This window comes from Crocuta crocuta, unplaced genomic scaffold (genome assembly GCF_008692635.1).
Source record: "Crocuta crocuta isolate KB4526 unplaced genomic scaffold, BGI_CrCroc_1.0 scaffold143, whole genome shotgun sequence".
NCBI lineage: Eukaryota > Metazoa > Chordata > Mammalia > Carnivora > Hyaenidae > Crocuta > Crocuta crocuta.
In genome coordinates this window covers 714,464-740,648 of record NW_027529175.1, presented here as the reverse complement: position 1 = coordinate 740,648, position 26,185 = coordinate 714,464, and the positions used below count along the sequence as shown (strand labels likewise).

The following is a 26,185-nucleotide window of genomic DNA, read 5'->3' as shown; positions in this document are numbered from 1 at the left end:
AGGCACAGGCGATTCTTACCAAACAGCTGCAGGAAAAGCAGTGTCTGAGTAAGTTGCAGGAGGTGGGAGGAGGCAGTGAGTCAGGCAGGGGGGTGGGGTGGGTAGAGGGGCTTTTCCGTTGGCTTCGTCATCCCAGTGACCCTGGAAGGAAGGCCCTGAGCCTAGAGTGCGGTGGGGGAGGGGCTGGAGGCAGGAGGAGCGGGAAAGCGGGAGGTGGTCATGGAGAGTGGTCATTCTGTCGGTTCGGTTCGGTTGTCCGGCCTGGTTCACAGGAGAGGTGTTACCGCACCACACTAGGGTTGCCAGTACGCTTCGGGTGTCTAACAGACCTCCACTCTTGGGGCTAGACCGTGACTCTCACACAAGACTAGATGTCTATCTAACCTTTGTGGTCAATTCTTGAGACGAACGAGTCCCCAGTTTCCATTTTTTTTTTTCCTTTTTAGGAAGGGAATTTCCTCTTTCCCTCCACTTGGATTGTTCTCACTGGTTTGAGCACGGTTTAGGGGAGGCAGGGAGCTGTGTGGGATCCCTAGTGAGGACTGAAGAGGTTGGGAGGGGTGAAGTACTCTGAAGAGGCAGTTTTTGGGGGGGGTGTTGGGGGGGAGGAGGCGCAACAATGCCCCCCCATGGAATTCGTGGAGACCCTGTGATTGCAGTTATAGATGATTTTAGGTTATAAACCTAAAATAGGCAATACATGCACATGGTATAAAATTCTAAAAGGAATGCAGTGGAATGCAAATCTCCCTCCCACCCTGGCCTTCAGCTTTGTGGCTCCCTCTCCAGAGGCAACCAGTTTTGACAGTATGTTGGGTATGGATGGATAATTTTAGTGACTGCTGAAAAAGTAAGGGGAATGTGTGTGGGTAGGCCCGTGTCAGCAGGCTGGAAATACTTACTCAGGAAACTGGATGTCTATAAAATTCTTGGGCACGTATCCTTCTTGGCTCCCAAGCTCTGCCTTGAACCACTCTTCCTGGTTACTTAGGATCTACATGGAAGACAAGGAAGGACAAAGATTGTAAGGAGGGCTCCAAGAAGCAGAGGAAAGGGGCTGCAGGGCAAAGGACACCCTTTTGGATTTAGAGGGAAGTAAGCCAAAGAGACCACGCACGGGCTCCAGTGGGAAAGCCACAGGTTTATCTCTAGAGTTTGACTTCCTTGATCCCGCACTAGTTTCTGTCCACCAGTGCCACCCACACATGGGACCCCTCCATGGTGAGGCCTCCCACTCAGCACTCAGGGACTTCTCTGAAACCCTTTCTCTTCATATGTTGGAAACTCATGTGTCCCAGATCTCAGCATCCAAAGCTCCTCAATGGAGCAGGTGTCGAGAAGGCAAGAGCGGCCACTCCATGATTTTTCTTTCTTCTCTGCCCGGTAACCAAGAACCTTTTTGAAAATTTAATTTGTTCCTCTTTTTTTTTTTTTTTTAAACAAGCAAATTAAAACTTAAACATCCAGTGGGGCCAGCTTTGAAAACAGTAACTCTCTGTGTTCACACTCCATGTGTTTCACAAACAATTTGGACGTAACTCAAGATATTTGGGATGCCTTTTCTAAACTTACTTTTAGAGCCAATTCACAAGCAAAACCAGAAGTTCTGTCTCATTACTGTATGGTCCTTCTTTGGCTGTGACCCCAAATGCTATCGCTTCCCTTGATTACTCATATGACTCACCACATGGCTCTATGTGGCTTCTGGTTATTTCAGAAAATAATAGTTTCACTATTAAAAGACAAATATTTGCCCCATCCCCCACTGAGAATGTTTCTAAAGTATGTGGCACGGACTTGAACAATAATGAATATGGCAGAGCAAAAAAAGTGAAAAGAATGTCTTAATGATGTCATTGAGCCACTGAATTAGCCACGCAGGAGCCCTCCTGCTTCTGGACTTTGTATGAGAAGTAATGAATCTGCATTATTGTTTCAGCCGTATGTAAGTTTCTGTTTCTTGTAGCTGAAGATGCCTTAACTGATAGACATGCTACACTAAAGGGAAAAGCAAAAGGTGGGTAGGAAAGACTGCCCGGAGGAGAGGCCCTGGGGTTGCCCAGGCAACAGAAGGAGTTACCCAAAGTCTGATAGCACAGGAACTTCTGGGATGGGAGGAAGTGAGGTGCATTCTGGGAATGAAAGGCTTCCATCCGGTGGGAGTGTAGATTGTGGCCCCAGGGGCTGAGAGAGGGGAAACCAGAGGCATAGGCCCTGTGGCCCATATTGGAAAGTCTGGACTTCCGTCTTGAAATTTATGGAGAACCGCTAAAGGATTCTGGGTAGGGAAATAACACAGTAAGAATTACAGCCAAGAAAGCCCTGCATCAGAACATGAAGACGGGCTGGAGGGGGAAGGTCCAGGAAGGGAACGCAGCCATCCCGGCGAGAGGCAAATGGCTGTTTTAAAGGAACCTGGAAGCAAAATGCGCAGGATTTCGTGACTGTCCTTGGAACTAAGGGAGAAGGGGATTCTGGGAGGCTCCGGATTTTGCCCTTGGGAGACTGAGTGGGTGGTGGTGGCTTTGCTAATACATGAGGAGGAGCAGGTCTGAGGCACAACTCACCAGCTTCAGATTGCATGTGGGTGAATCCAAGTTGCCCCTGGGACCGTCTGAGGAGAAAAGCTCAGTGAGCCATCGAGTTGTGTGTGTCTGGACTCAACAGAGAGGTTGGGGCTGGCGTTGGGGATTTCTGAGTCGTCCTAAGGCAGGTGGAGTTGAAGTGTCAACCCACGGGTTTCTCTGTCCCAGAGATGGGAAGAGATGAAGACACCTAAGTAACTGATATTTCAAATATCACCCCCGAGATGGAAGAAAGGGGCCAGCACTCTGAGTTTGGAATTGAGAAGACTTGGTTTCCAGCTTGGCCCTGTCACCTGCTGTGTGACCTTCAGCAACTCAATTAGCCATCTCAAAAATGGGAACGGAGCTCTGGTACCTCGAAGTCCTTCAGAAAGTGTAACTGTTTTTTAAAATACAATTCTGCAGGGGCGCCTGGGTGGCTCAGTCGGTTAAGTGTCCGACCTCGGCTCAGGTCATGATCTCCTGGTTCGTGGGTTTGATTGAGTCCCACATTGAGCTCTGTGCTGACAGCTCAGAGCCTGGAGCCTGCTTGAGATCTGTGTCTCCCCCTCTCTCCCTCACTCGCACACGTGCGTGCTCCCTCTCTTTCTCTCTCTCAAAACTAACTAAACACTAAAAAAATTTTAAAACACAATCCTGCAAAATGTGGTATTCTTGGGAGGGAGGCCTCCATCTCTGAAGGATGTAGTAGGGTTTATAAATTCTTTAGAGTATTATATGTGTATGTTTTGAATTTAATCACTTGTTCTGAAGAAATAAAAGTGTGTCCCATATTTGAGTTCTAGAATTGCTGAGGACAAAAAACTTTATAGTTTCCAGCATCAAATATGACTGCTGGTATCACTAAGGACGCGTGGGTATGTGTATGCCGAGAGGGGGCGGGGTGGGGGGAGCAGAAAAATCTAGGTCAAAAAAAGCACTAGGAAACTCTGAGCCAGTACCTGGTATTCACACAAAGAACACAAGGATGTTTCACTCCATGCCTTCGCCCCCCAAAGTATGGCTTTGGAGTTCCTGCCTCCTATGCCGTGGGAGTGCGATGTTTGGGCTGGGTAGCAAATGTCAAATATGAAGGTGAGCAGGGGTAAGGTAAAAGAGGCCATGTGGAAATTGGCTCATCATGGTAAGAACCATCTTGGTGCTTAGTTCTCTGACCTGAAACCAGCTGTAATTTTAGTAATTGTGGCTCACACCCATCTACCTCCTGTAGCAACTGAAAGATTATCCCACAATGGCGGCCATTTTCCCCCACCACCTGGTGCTCCGTCTGCCTGAGATCATGTTCCCAGAGAGGTGAATTTGCAGGCTTTTTATGGTGTATAGAAGGCAAGGTTTTAAAAGAATCTCATTTTCTGCAAAGAAGAGTGTTTTTGGGGGGGAGGTGGTTTCCTTCTGCCGTTGTTGGCCGGGGGCCCCATACTTCCTGTTCTTCTCATCTCTCTGTCTGTTCCTTTCCCCCTATCTCTTGTCCCCATCATGAACACTCAAGCAAGGGGTTCAGCCTGAACACATGAGGTTTTACACTTCACTTTACTGTATGTTAATTCTTACAATGTTGCCTACGAGAATAATTTTCTGGGTTACATGGCCTGAGAATAAGTTAGACGTGGGAAGAGGACAAAATGTACAGTTGGGAGAATTTTAAAATCGGATGGAATTATAGCTCTTAGAGGCATAGCAGAAATCCGAAGTATTGAAGTTAATTACATGGGATTAACTCTTCATGATTTCAGGTCACTGTTTTAGTGGGGAGAAACAGGGTTGAGTTAGACATATTATAGAAGCGGGTAGAAATGGACTGGGTCGTTTCTTTGTTTTTGTTTTTAAACAGCGGCAAATTCGAGAGGGAAATGTTAAGTCTCGTGCTGCATGTAGCTGCAGGTCCAGGAGGTTGAGGCAGTAACATAAAATTATCTGACTCCTGACTTCAGATGTTTCCATCACAGGAGAAGCCGGATCAAGTCATTCGTCTGGAGTTCCCCATCCATCACCTTGTTCGTCATCTTTTGATCAGCATCTAGTGAGCACCTGCTGTTTGCACTTAGGTGCTGGGAATACAGAGATGAATAAGCTGAGGCCTTTGTCCTGGGGAACTCACAGTCTGGAGGGAGTTGGTTGGTGGTGCGCTAGTCAGACATTGTTTGTACCTTTTAGCAAAAAAGTCTGTTTAGTCTTTTAGCACCAAAAGTCTGGGATGAGAGAGCATCCCAGGAGTAAATTGCTGGGGCCGTCAAGAGCTGCCTTTGAAAGCAATGGCAAGATCTTGGGGGCTTTTTGCCCATCTCTGGAGTAGAGGGGCAGATGTTGCAGCCATACACAGAGACCCACGGGCAGGGCTAGTAACCACATGACACAGACATGCTGTGGGGTTCAGCCAACAAGCCCCTCTCCACTTTTCTTTCCACGAGTACAGCTGCAAGGAACAGAGTTTGAAAGGGAGAGGTTTGCCCTTCTGATGGAATTCTACATGAGCATGCAAAAATGCAATTTAACAATTCAAGCAATTTGTGCCGAGCACCTACTGGGGGCCGTGACTTGTGTGGGGTGCTGCTGGGAAGACACAGAGATGAACCCGGGGTGGTTCTGCTCTCCGGGAGCTCATAGATCAGTGGAGGAATCCACCACTCGTTCATTCAGCAAATATTAAGGAGGGTCAACTTTCTGCTGCTTTGGACACTGGGGCAGACCTGGCCCCTGCCCTCACAGAGCTTTGGCGCGTGGAACAGCCAACACAAATGTGGGCAATCAGGATCCCACAACCTCAGGGCAGTGATGAGCGGTGGGTGTACAGAGTGTGTAAGAGCGCAGAGGTTCGGCTGCTCGTAACTAACTGTCACGGGAGGGGAGACGATCAGCTCCTGGAATGAAGTGTGTTTCCGTGCCGTGGAAGAGCTGAAGAGGGAGTGTGGAGGGTTGGGGAGGGTTCTGAGGCAGAGAGAGTTGAATATGCGTGTGGAGGAGAAAGGCATTTGGAATATGGGGAGAGCCTGAGAAGCTCGGTGTATATATTGCAGTGTGCCCTGGACATTGCATACACAAGGGTGTGTGCATGTGCGCGTGCATGTACATTTGTGTGCACGCTCATGCACGAGAGCTTGGGGAGGTTGGGGAGTGGGCTGGGGCTGGGTGGCTTCACTTTCAATCAATTGGTAATGGGCAAGGGACTGACCCAAGGCCACACAGCTAGTCAGCTGGGATTCAGACTCAGATTTATCTGGCTCTAAACTCCTGCTCCTTTTTACTTCACCAGACACCTCTCTCGTGAAACAGGGGATTGCATGAGAGATCTCAAGAGAGAAAATTATTCAGGAGAGAGTACACGTTTAGGAGCAAGGCAGAGCTCCATTCAGAGGCAGAAGAGGGACAGACAGCTAACAGTGTTAAATTCTATAGGCGCTTTAGTAGGGTCATTATATTCCATATTAAGGAGATTAGTGGTGAACTTGAAGGGAGTGTTGAGGGTAAGAGGCAGTTTCCAGAAAGTTCCAGTGGACATAATCGGAAGTGAGGAAGTGGAGGCACCACCACAGGGAACTCTTACTGATGTTGGGAGCCAAGGAGAGGAAAGAAATCGGGAGGTAGATTGAGAAGCAGAGTTGAGGAAAATTGTTTTTTGTTTCTTTTTACTTTTCTGAGGAATAGGAAACACTTGAGCAAGATGTTAGGTGTTGTTTGCAATGGGAGATGAGGGGAGGGAGTTGGCCCGTTGGCCTCTTTTGAGGGAGGACACTGTATAGCGGTCGATCATCACATGGTCACAATATCCCATAGAGAAGGGAGGGACTGCTCACCGTGTGACAGATCCCTTGGTGACCTTGGTAAGATCCCACAGAAGTGAAGGTCATCTTTACCTGGGTGGGCAGCCCAAGCAACATTTTGACCTTGAGAACCTCCAGCATTGAAGGCACACTCTTCACAACTATATTACCAGATCTTGCAAAGTGAGAGCAGTTAGAAGGACGAATACTGGCGGTGTTCAAGTCCCAAACCAAGTGACTTTCCGAGTCAGCCTGTCACGTATTGACGAGGCTCTCACTACAGCAAATATGCTTCATAGCGGTGAGATGCTGGTGGGCCTCAGTGCTGCTGTGCAGGCTGAGGACTGGGAACCAGGATTCCTGAGGGTGCTCTGAGGCCAGGCAGGGGGGCATTAGCATCACAGACCCACCCACCCCCAAATGGCCCGCGGAAGGGCTTCTGCTTTTGCTCAGAATCGGGGTTAAGATGCGAAGCCTGCAAGTGTGGGGCATGGAATGTGGAAGTCCAAGGCTGCTTTGGCTCTGCAAGTAGCCACAACAGCTCAAGTGTGGGCATTAGGCAAGTTCTAAGGCGACCCTGAGCGGCCGGGTGTGCATGGACTCTGTTGGCCATGTCTGTTTCAGGTGTCTTTCCCCGCTGTCTCCAGCCCGCACCCTCAGTTGAGTTTCTGCCACACTAAACCTCACAAGGCTCACTGAAGCCGTGTGGGCTTGCTTATCTCTGAGCTTCGGGTAAACGTCCAACCCCCTTCCCTGCATTCTCTGACCACCGGTGTTGCTGCAGTTTCCTGCCACCCCATCTCTCGAGTGGGGTCACTTGTTCCCTCACCTGCGCTCCCTGAGCACTTAGACAGGAGCTTCTGTAAGAGCCCTTTTGGATGGACTTCTTTCCCCTTCCAGACCACGAGCATCTCAGGACAAGGATGGTGGCTTATTTCTGTCACCCACCCTGGTAACTGGCCCGGGGAGCCCAGAAGGAACCCTCTTGATTGAGGTGAATTTCTCTTTTTTGAAAGAAACTGTTTGCAGTTCTTATGAAACAAAGGCATGGGGCGGGGGTGGGGGGGCGTCTGGGTGGCTCAAGTGGGTTAAGCATCTGACTCTTGGTTTTCGTTCAGGTCCTGATCTCATGGTTTGTGAGTTCGAGCCCTGTGTCAGGCTCTGCATTCACAGAGCCTGCTTGAGATTTTCCCTCCCTCCCCGTCTTCTCTCTCTGCCCCTCATCCACTTGTTTTCTCTCTCTCTCAAAATAAATAAACTTAAAAAAAAAAAAAGGAACATAGGCATGGGTTGTTAGATGAACTCAGTGACCAGACCAGAGTAACCCAAACTCCCCACGGCTCCCCCGGCCCCACGTCACCTACCTTCAGAACGTCTCCGGTGTGAAAGCTCAGCTCATCCTCACCAGAGGCGGTGAAGTCGAACTTGGCAATGGCTTCCATGTTGTGACGGGAAGCTGGAAGAGAAATAATGTGTTCATTGTGCCTTTCTGTCCAGGGAAGGGCAGCAGAGCAGCGGGTACCTAGGAGTCTTAGCAGGTGGCCGGTGCCTGGTCGAAGGTCTCCAGGCCTGAGAGGGAGACCCAGGCGCACAGGGAGGGCTTTTGTGGAATTGCTGCAGGAGGGAGTCTGTGGGATCAGTGTCCCAGGGCTCCCTGAATCGCCAAACCCCAGGAGCAGGAAATGAAGGCCCGAGACGCCTTTCCCCTTTCATCTCCCTTTGCCTGTCTGGCCTGTCACCATTTCTGGGACATCTCTGTTTCTGGTTGATAAGGATGGAAGACTCACTATCATCTCTAACTTGGGGCCCGAGGGGCTGGAAAGACTGTTCTGTAAACATCATCCTGAGGCTGTCCCTTGGCGGCTATATTTAACCAGGCGGTGTTAATTAGACAGATGCCATTTTCCCTTTTACATCTGAATCATTTAGGAGCATTAGGCAGCATCAGCCTGTGGGGGACTTAGCATCTTTCCACATGGCCTGAGAGTGGAAAGCATTCTGGCTTCAGAGTCAGGGGACTCGATTAGTCAGATTCCTTACTGCATTATTATAGTGTAAGCCAAGTACATTTTGAAAGATACCATTCTAATACCTCTGAATTGAGGTAAAATACCCCCACCCCCAGTAATACGTGAGGCCTGTGTAAAATAAAAAAGTTAGCCTACATATGAAATATAGTTGTGATTATCTTAGGACACAAGGGGGCATGTAATAGAATGAGCAGAGCCCTGGCTTTGTTGGTGAATAGCTGAATGATCTTGTGTAATAACTAAACCTCTTGGAGTCTCAGTTTCCTTATCTGTAAAGTGGGGATCGTAATATTCAACTAACAAGGACGCGAGATTAAATTCAACAATAGACTTGGGGCGCCTGGGTGGCTCAATCGGTTAAGCGTCCGACTTCGGCTCAGGTCATGATCTCACGGCTCATGGGTTTGAGCCCCACATCAGGCTCTGTGCTGACAGCTCAGAGCCTGGAGCCTGCTTTGGCTTCTGTGTCTCCCTCTCTCTCTCCCCTTCCCCTGCTTNTTTCCTTATCTGTAAAGTGGGGATCGTAATATTCAACTAACAAGGACGCGAGATTAAATTCAACAATAGACTTGGGGCGCCTGGGTGGCTCAATCGGTTAAGCGTCCGACTTCGGCTCAGGTCATGATCTCACGGCTCATGGGTTTGAGCCCCACATCAGGCTCTGTGCTGACAGCTCAGAGCCTGGAGCCTGCTTTGGCTTCTGTGTCTCCCTCTCTCTCTCCCCTTCCCCTGCTTACGCTCTGTGTCTCTCTCTCAAAAGTAAATAACGAGGGGAAAAAATTAAAAAAAATTAAATAACAGACACAAAATGTTATACAAGATAAAACTAAGTAGTCTTTCTGTCTTTAAAATAATCGTATTGGAATGAATTTATCCTCAGCAGAGGGAGCCTGGCCAAAAAGAGCTCAGAAACAGAAAAAACCAGAAGAGTTTTCTTCTGATTTCTCCCATCTCTTATGAACGATCCTCTTTGAAAATCGGTGCTTATTCTCTAAGACCTGCAAGTCCTTTGGTTCTGTGCCAAGGCAGTTTGCTGTTGGGCCCATCTTGGAAGAAGTTCCTTGGAAGCAAAGGAACTTGCTTGGCATGTTGTTTGGCATTTATGTTTATCAGAATGTACCAAGGTCTCAAACCCTTTACGTCAGTGAACTCACACCTAATGACTTTCGATGACCAGTAAACCAGGACCACAATCACCCTCTCAGTGGGAATTTCCACCCAGTGACAAGACTTAGCCACTAAGGAAGGTGGCTGCCCAGTGGGGAGGGTGTGGCATGCAGAGATCAGGGGATTAATCACACAGTGGTGGCAGCAAATGGCTCGTTTCTCTGACTTTCCATGTTTGCTTGGTCTTTTAAGGCAATTCATAGAGATGACAAAAGATAGATATTAAGCAAAAAAATATTTCAGGAGCCCAAGTGAAATGTCATAGTTAACCGTCTGGGCTTTATCACCAGCCAAAATTTATTTCCAAACAACAACATATATATATATATATATACTTTTTGTATCCTTTCTTCAGGCTCTGTCCATCTAAGGCAAATTAAAATGGTGACCTAAGATGGCCCACTCAACAGGAAGGAGTATTCTGCCCTCCTCAGTGAGTGCTAAATGCTTTTGCTGATTTGCTTCACCCCGTGGCTCTAACATGAAAAGCTTCCCCTAATTAAGGCCTTGCTTTGAGTTTGCAGGAAGATGTGGTGTCTGTGGGTCATCCTCATGGTATCGACAGCAGATACTGGTCACCTCAGGAGATCAAGTGTCAGGTGAATGGTCCTGAAATCCAAGATCCCATTTCTATGCAAATTTACCTTAATAAGCAGGATGGAGACAAGAGGAGGGCAAATGGTAAACATATTAGAAAATCACATAAATTAGGGATGCAAAAAATATCCAAGGCATGCTCTAGATATGACCTTGAGCTTGGGAAGATCTTTCCTATGTTGCACGTGACTCGGATCCGGCCTGGGTGCTTGGACCAGGCTGGCCGTGTGTAACTTCAGTGAGAAGGCTGACGCAGAAGTAGTAGTGCTCCTGAGCTCCAGCTTTCTCTCTGCCTTCCCCCAGGAGGCAGGTGGTATGGGGAAGCCAACGACCCACTGGCCCATAGCAGAACTCCCCAGCTTATAATATTAATCCTGGCTCTGAAAACCCAATTAAACCAGGCCCACTCTTAATGAAATCAGTTTGAAAAAATTTGTTTGCGTCCCATTTCCATTTGTGAAATGAAATCTGTTCAGATGCTGTTTGGTGGGAGGGAGATGTTCAGGGGGGAGTGGGGTGTGTTCTGTTTTCATTCAAATCACGGGGCTTTGCAATTTCTCCCCTTGCATTTGCCACTGGGGTGGGGGAGGGCTTGGTCTTCTGTTTGATCACAAAAATCATAAAAATGCATGGAGATTTATATCCCATTTGTCTCTATCCTTTAGTTTTCCTTTTGAAAACTTTTAAATTACTGCCAAGGAAAAAGAAAGGTGAACTACCATATTTTTGCTCAGCGTTTATCCATTTGTTTTATGGATACAATACATACTGCATCCATTGATGCCAGCCACCTCAGGAATTCAAGAACGCGACAGAGCCTTCTAGCTACTGTGTGCTGCTACAGTGCTTCTAACCTCAGGGGGAGATGAAGAGAGAGACGTCTCTTTAAATAACCTCACAGACAGATTAAATGTACGTTTCCTTCCAGTGATCAGCTCTAGAAATGGCTGCAGTGCTACCTGCTAGAGAATGTGAACTTGAAGTGACAATTTCCGGGGGCAGTCAAGCCACCTCCAACAGCCTCCCCACCCGCCGCAAGCCCGTTGATGATGCCGTTTGCCCAGGAATCCTGCCTCAGAACCGTGCCCTTAATGCCAGCTCTGCTTCTCACCCTCCCTCTGCGTCTCTCTCACTTTGCCCCTGTATGGATGGCGCTCAATATCCATTAGCAGCCCTGTGACACAGATCTGCTGTGCCGATTGGGAGCACCACGAGGCTTCCCTGTGCGTGTTTTTCTCTGCCCTTGCATTTCCATTTGGGCTTCTTTTACCACCAAAACACCTGACAACCACTCAGGCTTACATACCTGGAATATTTGTCTACTTCTAAGATAGAGTCACCGCAGAGGATGAAAACAAAAGCCACAAGAGGGCTCTTTAAAAGAGCCGCCATGTGAAATCCAGATTAATTGGATGTGTTCAGAAACACGCAGTTGCTGTCAAGATGGTACCAGGCAAGAAACTTCTTGAAAGATTTCAGCTCCTCCTAAGTTGGCTATGAATAGCCAAGGCTTCTGTTTTATGCCTCTCTTAAAAAGAGCAATTGCATAACACCACAAAGCTGTTGGAAGAGTCGGGCTCAGGACCCGAAGAAAGAAGGAGCTGGGTCCTAAATCAAACTGGCGACACTTCCTATTTTGTTGGGGGAGAACTCTAATTTAAATTTTATATGGCTTGTAGTTTAAATTTTATATGAACCTGTAGTTCAGTGAGGCTAATGTGTTTTTTAAAAAGAGAGAAACACCGCTCCTTATAAATACTGTGATTTTTGTTAATTTATACCTTGTGTATGAAACGAAGTGATAGAATAGTGACAAGTTTACATGTGAGGACTTGAACGACAGCTACCAAGAGGAGGTGGGCTAAAAACGTAAAATTCTCCTGGTGGTTTAACTTCACATAAAGCAGAGACTTGGAGCCCACGGACTTTTCTTCCATTTGTCAGGCAAAGCCCCTCTTAGAGACAACGAGCAGGTAAGGTAAGCGCTTACCCTCCCCGCTGAAATGACAAGGTCATCTCCGTTACTTTTCAGCAGTAAGAACCCTTACACTGCCAGGAAATAAAAAAAAAAAAAAAAAGATTATAGCTAAGCCTCACTGTCCACAATAGATACGTTCTCAAAAAGTTATTAGGAATAGAGTATTTGTAAGTGGAATCATATTAGCATGCATTATAGAGGCTCATTCTTTAAAGCAACCCCATGGTGACTCCCTTTACAAAATGAAAAGGAAAATTTGTTATGCAAATAACTGCCTTTTAACTTCTCTGTTTTAAACTCTAGGTTTTCATGTGTTGAGGCTTAAATCGGAGCATACCTGTAGATCCTTCCCCTCTGTGGGTTAAATGTTAGTCTTCCCTCTTCTTAAGTCCCAGAATGCTTTTTAAAAGCCTTTCCTATTGATATATAATATTCCACCCTGGAGTAGGAGTCATCAAACCTTTTCCGGAAGGACCAGAGAGTAAATATTTTGGGCTTTGTGGCCTGTACAGTCTCTGCCACAAACACTCAGCTGTGCTGTTGTGGCCTGGAAGGCAGCCTAAGGAATGGGCGTAGCTGGGTTCCAATAAAACTTTGTTTACGGACGCTGAAACTTGAATTTTATATACTTTTTACATGTCACAGAATATTCTTCTGATTTTTTTCCCCAACCACTTAAAGAATGTATAAACCATCTTAACTAGGGGCGCCTGGGTGGCTCAGTTGGTTAAGCATCCAACTTTGGCTCAGGTCATGATCTCACGGTTCTTGGGTTCTAGCCCTGCGTTGGGCTCTGTGCTGACAGCTCAGAGCCTAGAGCCTACTTGGGATTTTGTGTCTCCCTCTCTCTCTGCCCCTCCCCTGCTTGCGCTCTCTCTCTTTCTCTCTCAAAAATAAATATAAAAAAATTTTTTTAATAAAAAAAGAAACTTCTTAGCTCATGGACATGTGATGGGTGGAATTGGGCCTACTGGCTACAGTTTGTGGACCTCTGGTATAGATGTTTATATTTGTATCCTACCTTCCCTAATAGTTTGTCAACTTCTGGAGGGGAGGAGTTGTAGCTTAGTGGACAGAGTGTGGGCTTAGGAGTAGATAGGCTTGGATGTAAATCCGAGATGCACCACTCATTTTCCAAGCATCCTGTGTATTCATTAGCCAGGAGTAACTACACAGACTCCATAGGGTTGTTAATGCGTATAAAGACGCCAGCACACAGTAGGCATTCAATAAATGGTTGCTGTTGTGTATTCTTAGATTCCCTACAATATCGGAACCGGTGCTTAGTAGGCTCTTGGGAAACGCTGAGTGGATGAAAATGCAATAAACGACCTGCCATCAGACTGACAATTGTAATTGATTTCCTCAGGGAAGGGGCAGCAGCCAGAGGACCTGTTTACAAGGATCAATTAGTTTCCCACTCAGAGGTGCCCTGACTTCTCGGCAAACTCAGCCGGAGATAATAAAACGCACTCCCACACCAGAAGTCTGATTTATTTAAATCCAATAGAGGGCAATGGTGCACCCCAAACCGTGGATCCCATCCTGTAACTTTTTTTTGCATCTTGAGTGCCCACAGCCTTTACCCAGGCAGGTTTGGCGATTGTCTCGTTGTCTCCTGTGTGTTTTAAGGCAGGTAAACTCTAACTTTTCAACGAGTCTAAAGCCCACACACTACAGAATTACTTTGCTGGAAAAGAACTGGAAGCTATCTGCTCTTACTTATTCGCCGACGCTTAAACTCCCTGAGTTTCCTGGAAAGGTGGTCCTGTTCCTGACTAGACCCTCACTCCTGCTTTCAATTTGAGGTTAACGATTTGTGTTGAAACCCCTACGGTGTATTTTCCTTTCATCTGAACCCTGCAGCTGCGGTTGGGGACTTTTTGCCTTAGTTGCCTTTTCTTGGGCGTTAGAGTCCGAACAGGACACTGAGAAAGGTCATGGATGGCTCTTCCTGAAAATTTGCAGGCTTGGGATGGACAACCACCTATGATTCCCCTGCTGGCTGTTGCTTAAATATTCTTCTAGGGACCCAAATCAATCTATTCTGGAGTAGAAAGTGAGAAAAAGGAAAGGAAAAGGCTGACCATGGTCGAGAGACCAAGGGCTGGCCTTTCCTCGTTTGGGGCTATCAAATGACAGTTTTGCTCTATTCTAAACCTGCAGAATCCCCAGTACAGAATACTTCTTAATCAGCTGGCCTCGAAAATGTTAGCCTTCTCGCTCAAGGTCTGACAAGACGTATGTATTTCTTTACTGAGCCTGCTCTTGAGTTACTTCTAACTCATTTTCTGGACCTTTTAAAATAGAAATCCTCAAATCCTATTCTAGTAAGATCCTCCTTCTGGTTTCTCTGGAGACTTGGATCGGTGGCCACGTGTAGAGGCTAAGTGGGAGTCGAGGCAGCACCAAGCTTGCAGATAGATAGCCATGCACTTGGGAATGGCTGTCAGGGGCCTCTGCTTTCAGAGATTTACAACTAACAGCTCCCGTGCTTGTGTAGACTTGCCCAGTCAGAGATGCAGGACCATTCCTTTTTAGGTTCAGGATCTCAGGGGGAATAAACAGCCTTCTCCGGAGGACCTGGCCTGTTTCTACAGGTGTTCTCTCTATGGGATCTGAACATTTTGGACTTTATGGCAACCAAAGTAAGCAGGGATGAGTGAAACCTACTCCACCAACCATTTCTGGCTAGTTGGCTGAGATTTTAGTGGTCTCGAAGAGCCTCCATGTTAAATGAGTTTGCACACACGAGATATTCTTATTTTCTTCTTGTCCCTCGGTGACTCATTATTTCCCCCTCCAAAGCCCTAGGAAGGTGCAAAGCCCCCCGCATGACCGGCAGGGGCGAGCACACGGAGCTAGAGGGGCCCTCCACAACCTGTCGGAGAACAGTGATTCCTCCGTGGTTGATCTGCTGATGCAAGTCTTGAAGACATGAGGAAGTGGCTTTGGAAGAAGCCCTCCAGATTATGCCCCATCTCCCTTGCAGGTGTGTTTCCTACAGAACGACCGTCCTCTGGCTGTTTCACTTCTGCTGGAAGCAGCCACAGGGCTGCCTCTGGTGACAGGTAACTAATAGGCAGCGGGTCCTGGAGCGAGAGATGAGACGTGGGTGGGAGAGGTGCACCGTTCTCTCCTCCCGGGCTGGGGTGGCAGTCTGTGACTCCCGCGGTGAGGCTGGCTTTACCCACCCTGACCTTGGGACACTCCTTACCAATGCACCTCTTGTAGACCCTCTGCCAACCTCTTAGAGTCTCAGTCCATCCTTTGGCCTTGCCTTGAAATGGCTCCCTATTTTCCACGGGAAATATTTCCCAAGGGGGATCATCTCCTCGCTTGTTTTTAGGTTTGGAAGCCAAGTAAATATATTTCAAAGACGTACAGACAAACTTGAGCCAACTGGAGGGTCCCTCTAATCCCTTATATCCTTATTTAATCAAATTGATGTTCTGTAGGTCCTTGCCTGTCACTGTGCATTAGGGAGATTTCACCGGTCTCAAGGATATTTTCCTCTGTTTTTAGATCAGCTCCTCTTTCCCCTGCTTAAGGTTTTTTGGTTTTGGGTGGGGAGGGATGACAAGGAGAAGGGAGGAGAAGGTGGAGACAAATCAGGAGAGTGTCCCTGTATATGTCCCCGCCCCTCCCCTGCCTTCTAAATCGAGTGATGCCCAGCCCGCCCGAGACGAGTGGCGCCTAGGAGAAAGGGTCATTTGCTCTTCCTTCTTCTGGTTACTTATCATCTTACTCTTCTGTAACCCGCACCAATCTGGCTTATCAAACTTAACTTTTTTTTGTTTGTTTGTTTCTTTATTTTTGAAACAGAGAGAGACAGAGCGTGAGCAGGGGAGGGACAGAGAGAAAGGGAGACACAGAATCCGAAACAGGCTGTCAGCACAGAGCCCGATGCGGGGCTTGAACTCACAAACTGCGAGATCATGACCTGAGCCGAAGTCAGATGCTCAACCAACTGAGCCACCCAGGCGCCCTTTTAAGATTTTATTTTTAAGCAATCACTCCATCCAACCTGAGGCTTGAACTCACAGCCCCAAGATCAACATTTGCATGCTCCGACTGAGCCAGCCAGGCACCCCTCATATTTCTTTTTTTCCAAGTTCAAAGCACATCACATAAAATTTCACTTGTCCTCCATCTTTTTGTAAGAAAAAATCTTTTTCTTTAAGTGTAATGTCTATGTTCTATCAAACTCAAGCAAATCCCATTCTTTTTTTTCCCTAACTTACCATTCTCTGCAAGGCAAGATTGCCAGTAACAGTGGAGATGGACAGACTGGGTGTCCAGAGAGACCTGGTCTCAGATCTCAGTTCGGCAGCTTCCTTGCTAGCTGGGAAAACTTACCCCCCGCCCCATGCCTCAAGTTCTGCATCAAGAATCCAGATAACAATCCTCATTCCCAGTGTTGCTGGGGACAGCTGTAGACCCCCAGCTCATCCCTGGCATTCGACAGTTCCATGTCTCTTTCTCTGATCGTTTTGCATCTCACCGATCTACTTTCCTTTCTTGTAAATGGTTTCCACACCAGTTTTAGAAATCCACCAAGCATACACCCTTTCCAGCTTTTTCACATCTCTGTTTTTCTTCACTTACCCCAGGCGAGTGCTAGCTTCTCTCTACTCACTATGGAGTCCTGGCTCCATCAACACCAGAAGCTACCACACAGTGCACTGCAGTCAAGACAATCCCGAAAGCGAAGCGAAAAGACAGCCCTAACCAAAGGGAAGTGGCGAAATGGAAGGCTGAGAAACAGAAAACTGATTTGGCTTCTCAACTTTGCCGTCTGCCCGGAGCTCAGTGACTGCACTGCTGTCTGTACGGGAAACCCCAGGACAGGCATGCAGGGAGCACACACACAGGTCATGCCTCACCCAAGCCTCGAGACCAGAACGAGCTAAGACTAAGTCTCCCTTGGGTCTCCCATGGGCCAAAGGCCTCACCTGCACTTCACAACATTAATATGATTATGATCATTATTACCAGTGCTATCGTGACCACCACTCCCATTTTATAGCGGAGAAACTGAGGGGGGCGATTACTGTGCATGTCTGCTGGCTGGCGAGGCCCTTCCAACCAGTGCCCTCCCCCGGGACTGGCGAATATCGAAAGTCCTGCACTAGTTCAGGGTAATTACCAACGAGTTCAGGGCCCCCCAGACCTTCCTGGGTGGCTGTCCTTCAGCTAAGAAATTGATGGGAGCAATTCTCACATACCCACAAAATTCAAGCCCATTATTCCTTGGTCAAAGAGGCAAAGTCTGCAATAAACCCGGCTGACCTCAGACCAAGCAATCATGTGCTTTAAGGCCATCACAGAAATGGAAGCAATCTCAGTTAATAAACTTACAAGCGGCTGTTCACTTTGCCGTTCTCTTTTGTTTCCCCCCTCTCCCCCCCACTTTCTGTCTTTCAAGGTCATGGGTTTCTAACCTCTCCCACCATAACAATTCTTCACAATACAGTCTGCTTTTTTTTTTTCCTGAGCTCTTTTTCTTCCTCCTTTAAATATCGGTGACTTACCACGAACCTAGTTGAAACAACTGCATCTAGAATCTTTTGTTTTTACATCTCCTACACTTTTCTTATTGGAAATGACACCATGAAAACACCTCTCTGCCGCCCGAGACTGAGATATCACTTGCCCTTTCCTTGTTTCATCCTGATCGTTCCCTGAAGCAAAATAACAATTGTCTCCAGAAACACCATGAATCCTGCTGGCAAAATCCAAACAAGAATGAAGCGTGAACGATACCTGCCCCCCAGAATCAGCAACTATTCAATGAGTCCACAAGACGGGCAGAGGGGGCGGCGGTGGATGCGAGTGGAGGGGAGGAAAGACACAGACATTGTACAAATCCCCACGCTTCTTCTCCCTCCCACTTCAATTTCTAATTTCTATTCACATCATGATTTCTTTTCACATATATCACCAGGATTTTATGGTGCCTTCATGTTCTTTTCCTTCTCCTCCCGTCTGTTCACTTCACGTTTGTGTTTATTGATTTGGGCTCTGAACTCTTGGCTCGTTTATCATATATTTGAAAGCCTCCATCTTCTGGCCTTCTTGTCACCATGGCTGGAATATCGCTCCCAAACGCTGCCAGTCCGCGCTCAGCACCCTCTCTCCTTTCCCTCACCGTCCGCACTCGGTGCTACCTTAATTCTTATTTGGGCAAAGCACAAAAGCAGAGAGTCGATGACTGTGTGGTCACAGATGCCTTAATCTTCTTGTCACTGGAATACAGGTCATTTTTTTTTTCTAATTTCGCTAGTCTCAAAGCTTGCAAAAGTGGACATTAACCCATTATAACCTTGCTTCATTTGGTAAGTCCATCTCTCAAAAGTTGGAGGCAATTACATTTCTACATATCTGGTCACCCCATAAAGGTACTAAAAAGCTGCCAGTAGAAGGGATGCCACTGCGCATTACTTCCATCAGATGAATAGTTGTAATATTCTTATCTTTTTTGAAAATGTAGGTCATAATTTGAGTTCGCTTGAACGGAGGAATGCCTATATTTGCTTCCAGTTGACTCTTTCTTTTTAACTGCTAGTTTTGATCCCCTAAACCTCCAAGTCTCAAAGTTGGACATGACCCGGTCTTTCTGTAATTTATTGAGATGGCAGAGAAAGGGCATGAGGCAGGTTGAACCAGAAGCAGCTTGGGGCATGAGTTGTATCAAAGCAAATGTCTCACTATAGTTTTCAGCTTGAATCCTGCCCTAAGGAGAGAGAGAGAGAAAAAAAAAAAAAAAAGGAATGTATGAAGATGATGCTCACAAGTCCCAAATTCTTGTGACTGTTGCTGGGTCCTCCACCTTCCATGTGACCGGGGCTCAGACTCCTTGCTCTTTTGGTCATTTCCTTCAGGTGACCTCACAGTTTGTCAGTGCTCTTCTCAAAATGCATTACATAGATCTGAGCCCAGTATTCAAGATCTGGTCTAGCTGGGCTGAGTGGAAGGGCACTGTTTAATCACTTCGTCTGCACGACAGAGCTTTAGCCACGTGTGACATTACTGGCCATCAGGGTTCGACAGCAAACCAGTAGAACAAAAGCACCAGTATTCCCCAGCGTGAAGAGGGGTCATACCGGGTCTCTCTTTACTTATGCTTCTGCGAGAGGCTTTTGGGAGCCAAAATTTGAGGTTCAGATGTCATCTTTACAATTTTGACCTTGTTTGGGTCCTCGCCATCAGCCAGGTCTTCAGTCCATCGCCATCGTCTGGGCACGGATTTGTACGCCCCCCACTCTGGCTTCTCTCCTGACTCTTTTCGCACCAGCAAGTTTAATGCCTTTTTGAGGCATTAATCGAATAATGGAACACAGGCCTTGGAGTCAGGCACAGCTGGGCGAGAGTCCTGGCTCCTTCCTTCACCAGCTGTGTGCTCACAAGCAAACCGGTTGTCTCTGGACTCAGTTTCCTACTGAGTGGCTCCTTCTAGGTTGACATGAACATAGTCATCAATGCTCTCTGAGCATCGACGCCGAACCCACCAGACTAAGTAGTCATTCTGCATGGTTTTCTTCATTCTGTTCTCTAGGAGCTCGAGAAAAATGCAACCAAATGCCTTTCTGAGATCAAACTGGGACATGTCTGTGGCCTTTGCCTTACGCGGTGCTCTAATAACCTTATAGGAAAGAACACAAACCAGAACAGGGTCAGCTCCTCTTTCAGGCTCATAGTCAGGGAAATGCAACATGGAAGAAATCCATCTTTTCACTCACTTTCCCTCTTTTGTGTTTTCTGTTCCTCACTCCTTGTCCACTTTCCCCAGTCTGTTGAGTTTCCTCTTATGTCTTTTTAAAAAATGTGTACTTGTTTATTTTGTGTGTGTGAGAGAGAAAGCTCTTAAGTGGGGGAGAGGGCAGAAGGGGAGAGAGAGACGATCTCAAGCGGGCTCCATGCTCAGCTCAGAGCCCAATGCGGGGCTCGATCCCACAACCACGAGATCATGACCTGAGCTGAAATCAAGAGTTAGACTCTTAACTGACAGAGCGACCCAGGTGCCTCCTTTTTTATGTCTTTTAAATAGGCTGTGGTCACCTTATCTACTCATTCACCCTCTCCCCAACCTGCTTGCTTGAGAGAACAAGGACTCCTGTGTGTTGAAGTTTTCTGACGCACACTTTCTGAGAGTCATTTTCCCGTTCAGAATCTGTTGATGCCATGTTGTCACATTGTCTCCCAGATCCACTCAAGACTCTCGTATTGCCATTTAGGCCTTCAGCAATCCCCCATCCCATGGGGACCTAAGTCTAAATGGACTTCAGAATACCACACACCCATCCAAACATGCCTTAGGAAATGGCTTCTCATTATTCTCTAAACACTCCCTCTGTATCCTCACTTCTGCACTGGTCTTCCTTCTGCCACCTGACTCAGGCTGCTATGTACAGTTGCGCAGGTTGCTTACTGCACAAGGGCCTGTGGCTCAGCCCACAGTGAGGGCTAAAATCCAACCAGTGCTCTTCTATCAAACTTTGAGTCTTGATGTGGGGCTGCGTCTGCCCAAAGTTAGGGCCACACTTTTCTAATGTAAACAAAGGCATTGGGTCTAACTTCAACTGTTCCTTCCAAACCTTACTTTGGGTCTGCCCTTGTCATACCCTATGCTCTTATGCTCTTGTGTTCTTTCGGGGGACTCAGTGTATTTACCCCTTGCTTGCTGCTGCTGCCACATTCAGTGAGGTGGGCAAGCTCCTGGCCTTTTGGAGTTTGGCTACTAGAGTTCAAGTCCTGACTATATCGCCAGCTATCTGGGGGATCCTGAACAAGTTATTTAAAATTTCTGGGTCTCTTATTTCTCATCTTTAAGAAAGGAATAATAATAATACCTGGCTTATAGTGTTCTAGTGAAGATATTTGAATATTTGAAATGTCCGTCCAAAGCATTTAAAATGGTGCCGGGCACGCAGGAGGCACTCCGTGCTTGCTAGTTACCGCTACTTTGTGCATGGTCCACAATAGCTAACAATGACAGAGACGTGCTGTGGCTCACGGGAAGGAGGAGGGAGGAAATATAGCCCTCACCAAGTAGGGTTGCTAGATAAAATACACAATACCCGGCTCCATTTGAATTTCAGGCAAATATTCTAGCATGGGTATATTCCAGAAGTTTACCTTCTCCACAGAAATCTCAATGCGGTAGATGGTACGTTGTTAAGATTAATGGCAAGCAGTCATCTGACCTTTCCACCCTGTCCTGTCTCTTCTCTCCCCTGCCCTTCACGTCACACAATGCTTGTCCTACAAGATCTCTGACATAAAAACTGGGGAGCGGGCCGTTCTGGGGCATGAGACCCGCCATCTTGGAATGGAGTCCTTCGGTGTTCCTGTGAGCCTGTGTTTTGCATGTAGAAGTGTATGTTGCCTCATGCGTATATGCGGGGAGCCACAGAATGTCATCCTTCCCACTTTCTCTGCCTTCGTGTGTGATTTGCCACCTGCAATGTTGTGTGGGCCCGAATGCACGCTTTTCCTATTATGCGTTCTGGAATACTACGTGTTTTGATAAGCGAGTTTGATCGATTGGAATTTCTGTTTCTGGAAGTGAATTTTCATGTAATCCATATTTGTGTTGAAGCAGGAATCCTCTAAGCCTTCTTACGTATTCAGATACTTCTCTTGTGATTATTCTGGCATTTCACATCGTTATTCTCAAATTCACTATCTGCTCTCTCATATCTATAACTTGTCAAATTTTTCCACGCTCGGCATTTGCACCACAGTAAAAAAAAAAACTCCTGGGCACCGGCCCCAGTGAATTATTAGTAGTCCTGTCACACAGTCACCAGGTTGACATTTACTTGTATTATTTGTGTCTCTAGTCCCAATGACAAATAATCCTTAAATCGGTGGCTGATACCTCATCCTTTTTTCTTGTATTTAAATATGATTTGTGCGTTTCTAGGGCCTGGTCTCTTCGTGGCCAAAGTAGAAGAAGCTACGTCACCGCCAGTGGGGCCAAATGGGGTTCTGCTCCCTTCACGCTCTTCTCTTTTTTATTCTCTTTCATTTCTAATCCTCCATTACTGACTCCTTGTCCAGACTCTTCTCTGCCAACTCTGTCTGCAAGGCCAAGGAGTGGCGATTTCTCCTCAGTCTGGCCTTCAGATTTTCTGCTGCCTGACCTCACCGGGCTTTCCTTCTCCTTATCTCTCTCGGGAGTATCTCCTATGGTTTATGCATTCACTCAGCAGACATCTCCTGGGCCCCACTTTGTGGCCGGCATTATGCTCCACATGGGACCCAGAGTGGATTAGAGAGGCGGTCCTAGACCTCAGCTGGCTCCCAGTCTTGATGGAAAGACAGACAAGTTGACCAAACAAGTTGACCAAACAAATCAGTTGTGATAATAGAGCCAAACAGCAAGCAGTTGAGGAGCCCAGGGGAGTGGTTCCTAATCCAGCCCGGGATGGGTACAGGTGCAAGAGGGACCGGGGAGGGGCGGGGGGCTTCCCAAGTGAGATGACAAATAAACTGAGTCTTACAAGTCGAGGGCACGTACATCACCGACGGAGGGAATGATCCATGTGAATAAGGAATTGGGGAGCCCATTTGGTTCGTTATAACCCTCGTGGCTTGGCAGGAGATGGGATTGGTGATTTGGGCGGGGGCAGGTCATGGAGGACCTTGCACAGCACACCAACGATGTTGGACTTTATGCCAAGGGTGAGGAGGAATCCCTGAAAGGGTTGCTAACATTTGCATTAGGAAACGCTCAATCTGGTGCAGTATGGAGGGTTGGAGGGCACGGGGAAGCTGCAGACGGACAAACTACTGCAGTGGGCAGAAACGATGAGGGCCCGACATATGACAGTGAGAGGCTGTGTTCCTTCTCTTGACATTGGGTTTTTGTCTCCACAGTAAGTGTTTTACACGTCATCTCACTTAACACTTGCAAGATCCTGAGGAGTATGTCCTGTTTTTATACCCATCTGATGCATGAGGAAACTCAGGGGCAAAGAGGCTGGATGCTTGCCCAAGTTCACATGTATCAAAATATGGCAGAGGCAGAGTTCAGATTCAGCCTGCGCACTTAACTAATATTGTCCCTGGTCTATTACCTCCACTAACTGGCAACGGCTGAGAGGCAGGGAGGAGTCCACAGCAGTGCTCTCCGACAGAGATATGCCAGCCACAAGTGTGAGCCACGTATGCAACTTTAAATATTTCAGTAGCATATTAAAAAGGAAAATCATTTTTAATAATTTATTTCACACAAATTATCCCAAATACTATCATTTCAACATGAAGTCAATAAAAAAATACTACTGAATTTTTTTTCTTTTTTTTACTAAACTAAGTCTGGTATGTCTTTTATAATTACAGTATGTCCTAATTTGCACCAACTATATTTGAAGTACGGCATAGTACATGTGGCTGGCAGCTAACCTATTGACCAGTGTGGGCCAGAAGGGTGTTTCTATTTCTGCTGTGGATGGTGTGGTAGATGCTGATAACATTTTCAGAGTTAAGGGACTATCGGAGAAAAAGATGATTTGGGAGGAGTTTGAAGGCTTGGGAAACATCTGGGTGGAGATTCCTACTCAGGGGTTGGACATATAGGTGCGGAGCTTAGCGTCAAAGTCTGAGTAGACATATAAAGTTGGAAGTTATTGCCATACAGATGGTTATTAAAACCAGTGTTAGGAGGAACTCAAATGGGACAATTATAAGGACTGAGCTCTGGAAACACAAGGAGGGGATGGATGTCTCATGTAGGTGGAGAAACTCATTAGTAGGTATCTCCTCTTAAATGGGAAGGAAGGACAAAGTGGCTGTGATTGCAGAAGGTAAGTTTGAAGGTAAAGAGGGTGAGGAGAGACAGGAAGGAGGTCTTCTAACCCAATGTAGGCAAGGGTTCGCTTGGCTCCTCTACTTTTTTCTCTTCTGCAGAAAAATGAGCCCTTTTATGGCTGACGGCTCACAAGATCTAGATGCTAAAAGGGAAGGAAGAGGCAAACAAAATGTAAATGTTTGTTCAGCCAGGAAGTAAAAGCCAACATGAACACCCATTTCTCCAATTGCCATTCCATTCTCCTTCTCATTCAACTTTTTATTTTGAGATAATTACTGACCCACAGGAAGTCGCAAAAAATTTGTCCCTGTCCTCTCATCCGCTTCCCACGGTGGTGACATTGTATGTCACCATAGTATGGTATCAACACCAGGAAACTGACATTGGTGTGATACTATTAATGGGACTTCTATTTTTTCTATGACTATTTCCTAGTAGGAAGCACCCTGAGTAAAAAGAATCAAAATGAGATAAGATGTAATTAATGTCCAGTCAGGTGCAGAACTTTAAGTGTGTTCAAGAGGTTTTATCCCTGGAACTAAATGACATGCATCCAATACAACAGTAAATCTCACCTAAATGCTCAGGCCCCAGATACTTTTTTATAGCTCTCTGTAACTTGTACCAACATTACGTGGTCACACCAGACTCTTCACTGTCTGTTTGGCTTCATCTTGTTATGGAGAACAGCAAAGGACAAAGGACAGACAGTTCTGCTGGGTCCCATCAGGATCTGTAGCGAGGGCCGCGTGATGCAGAAGAGAAAGGAAGGTCTCAAAATTACACTGCTGTACAGCCCAGGTCTCACTGACTACAGAACCCAGGCTCGGTTTCTGACATGCCACTGTCTCTCGGTACATGGCTATTTCATGGCCCATCTGCATGGCAAAAAATCAATGGATTAGGAGAGTTAGCTTTCAGATGAGTGACTCTATCCAACTTCCAAGCTAGGGGGATTTCAGAGGAGCCCACAGTACCCAACCCGGTAGGTTCCTCAATAAATGCTAGGGGTTTGGGGCGTCTGGGGGGCTCAGCTGGTTGAGCGTCCGACTTCGGCTCAGGTCATGGTCTCACAGTCCATGAGTCCAAGCCCTGCGTCGGGCTCTGTGCTGACAGCTCAGAGCGTGGAGCCTGCTTTGGATCCTGTGTCTCCCTCTCTGCCCCTTCCCCACTCATGCTCTGTCTCTCTCTGTCACAAAAATAAATAAACGTTAAAAAAAAAAAAAAGCTAGGACCAGCTTACAAAACAAATAGATCCAAAGGATACAGGTACATTCCTCAAAAGCAGAATCAAACAAAGAACCAAGAAATCTCCTTGCTTCAAGGAAACAAAAACCAACGAGAGAAAATTAAGCCAACTTGAAGGGAACAGTGGCTGTCCATCAGCCAGGGTTCAGCTGAGGCGAGTAACCCATTAATTAACAGAGGGAGAGTTCCTTTCTGCATTTTAACTCTCAGTGGTAATTTGCTAACCAGTAAATATGGAATGACTTTTTTCTCCCTTGGAAATAAATGAGATCTAGTTCTCAAAAAAAAAAAAAAAAAAAATCTGGCAAGAGGTAGAAAGCAGAAAAATGAAGTGTTTTGTCCATTAAGACTTGAAATTTCAGCAAAATACTTATTTCTGGTAGCTGGGTAAAAAGAATTTGACAATTGGTCTTGACAATTCCCAAACAGCTGAAGAAGGAAAAATGTAGCAGGAACAGGCTGGATAAGAGGGGTCAGATGCCTTCCGGCTGAGTGATCTCTATAGATTTATTTTGTGTATCTACACCTTTCCTTATATTGTCAAGTGCCCTACCTGTGCTACCAGGAATAAAATCGTTTTTGTCAAAGTCAAGAAGACGGGCTGAAAGCAATTCGCAGTTGCAAAGACTGCGGGGAACAGGACACGAGAAAGGGGACTTCCTTACTCTGTCGTAGCCATAGGAAAGGGTCCCCCTCTTCCACAGATGCCAAGACAGAGCAACCCAGGACAAGGGTGGAGGAAAATAGCTGAAATCAAGTTGGCTCTAAAAATGCTATTATCAAATAGTCAAGGATGAGAAGACAAAAGTCATGTGTTGGAGGGACTGGCCCTGCATGGACCAGAGTTGAAATTCAGCCCAGGAATCAGTTCTTTTGTTGACCTCCCCCGTGACAATGTGGTTCGGCCATTCGTATTCGACCAAGCCATTTGTTTGAGGCTGCAGCCTGCATTTTAAAATCTGTGCAGATGATTACACAGACCCTGCTCTCCAGTCAGATGAGAA

General features: G+C 46.7%; 1 protein-coding gene across 1 annotated transcript in view; it reads right to left on the bottom strand.

The window, feature by feature from the left end:
* The window catches only part of GRAP2 (GRB2 related adaptor protein 2), a 63,408-nt gene that overhangs the window by 12,113 nt on the left and 25,110 nt on the right, over positions 1–26,185 (bottom strand). Inside the window, exons 2-3 of the mRNA XM_077757918.1 lie at positions 7,708–7,799; positions 903–994 (exon numbers count right to left, since the gene is read on the bottom strand). Of these exons, the coding sequence (XP_077614044.1) occupies positions 903–994; positions 7,708–7,785 (170 nt within the window). The 5' untranslated portion in view covers positions 7,786–7,799. The remainder of the gene's footprint in view (positions 1–902; positions 995–7,707; positions 7,800–26,185) is intronic.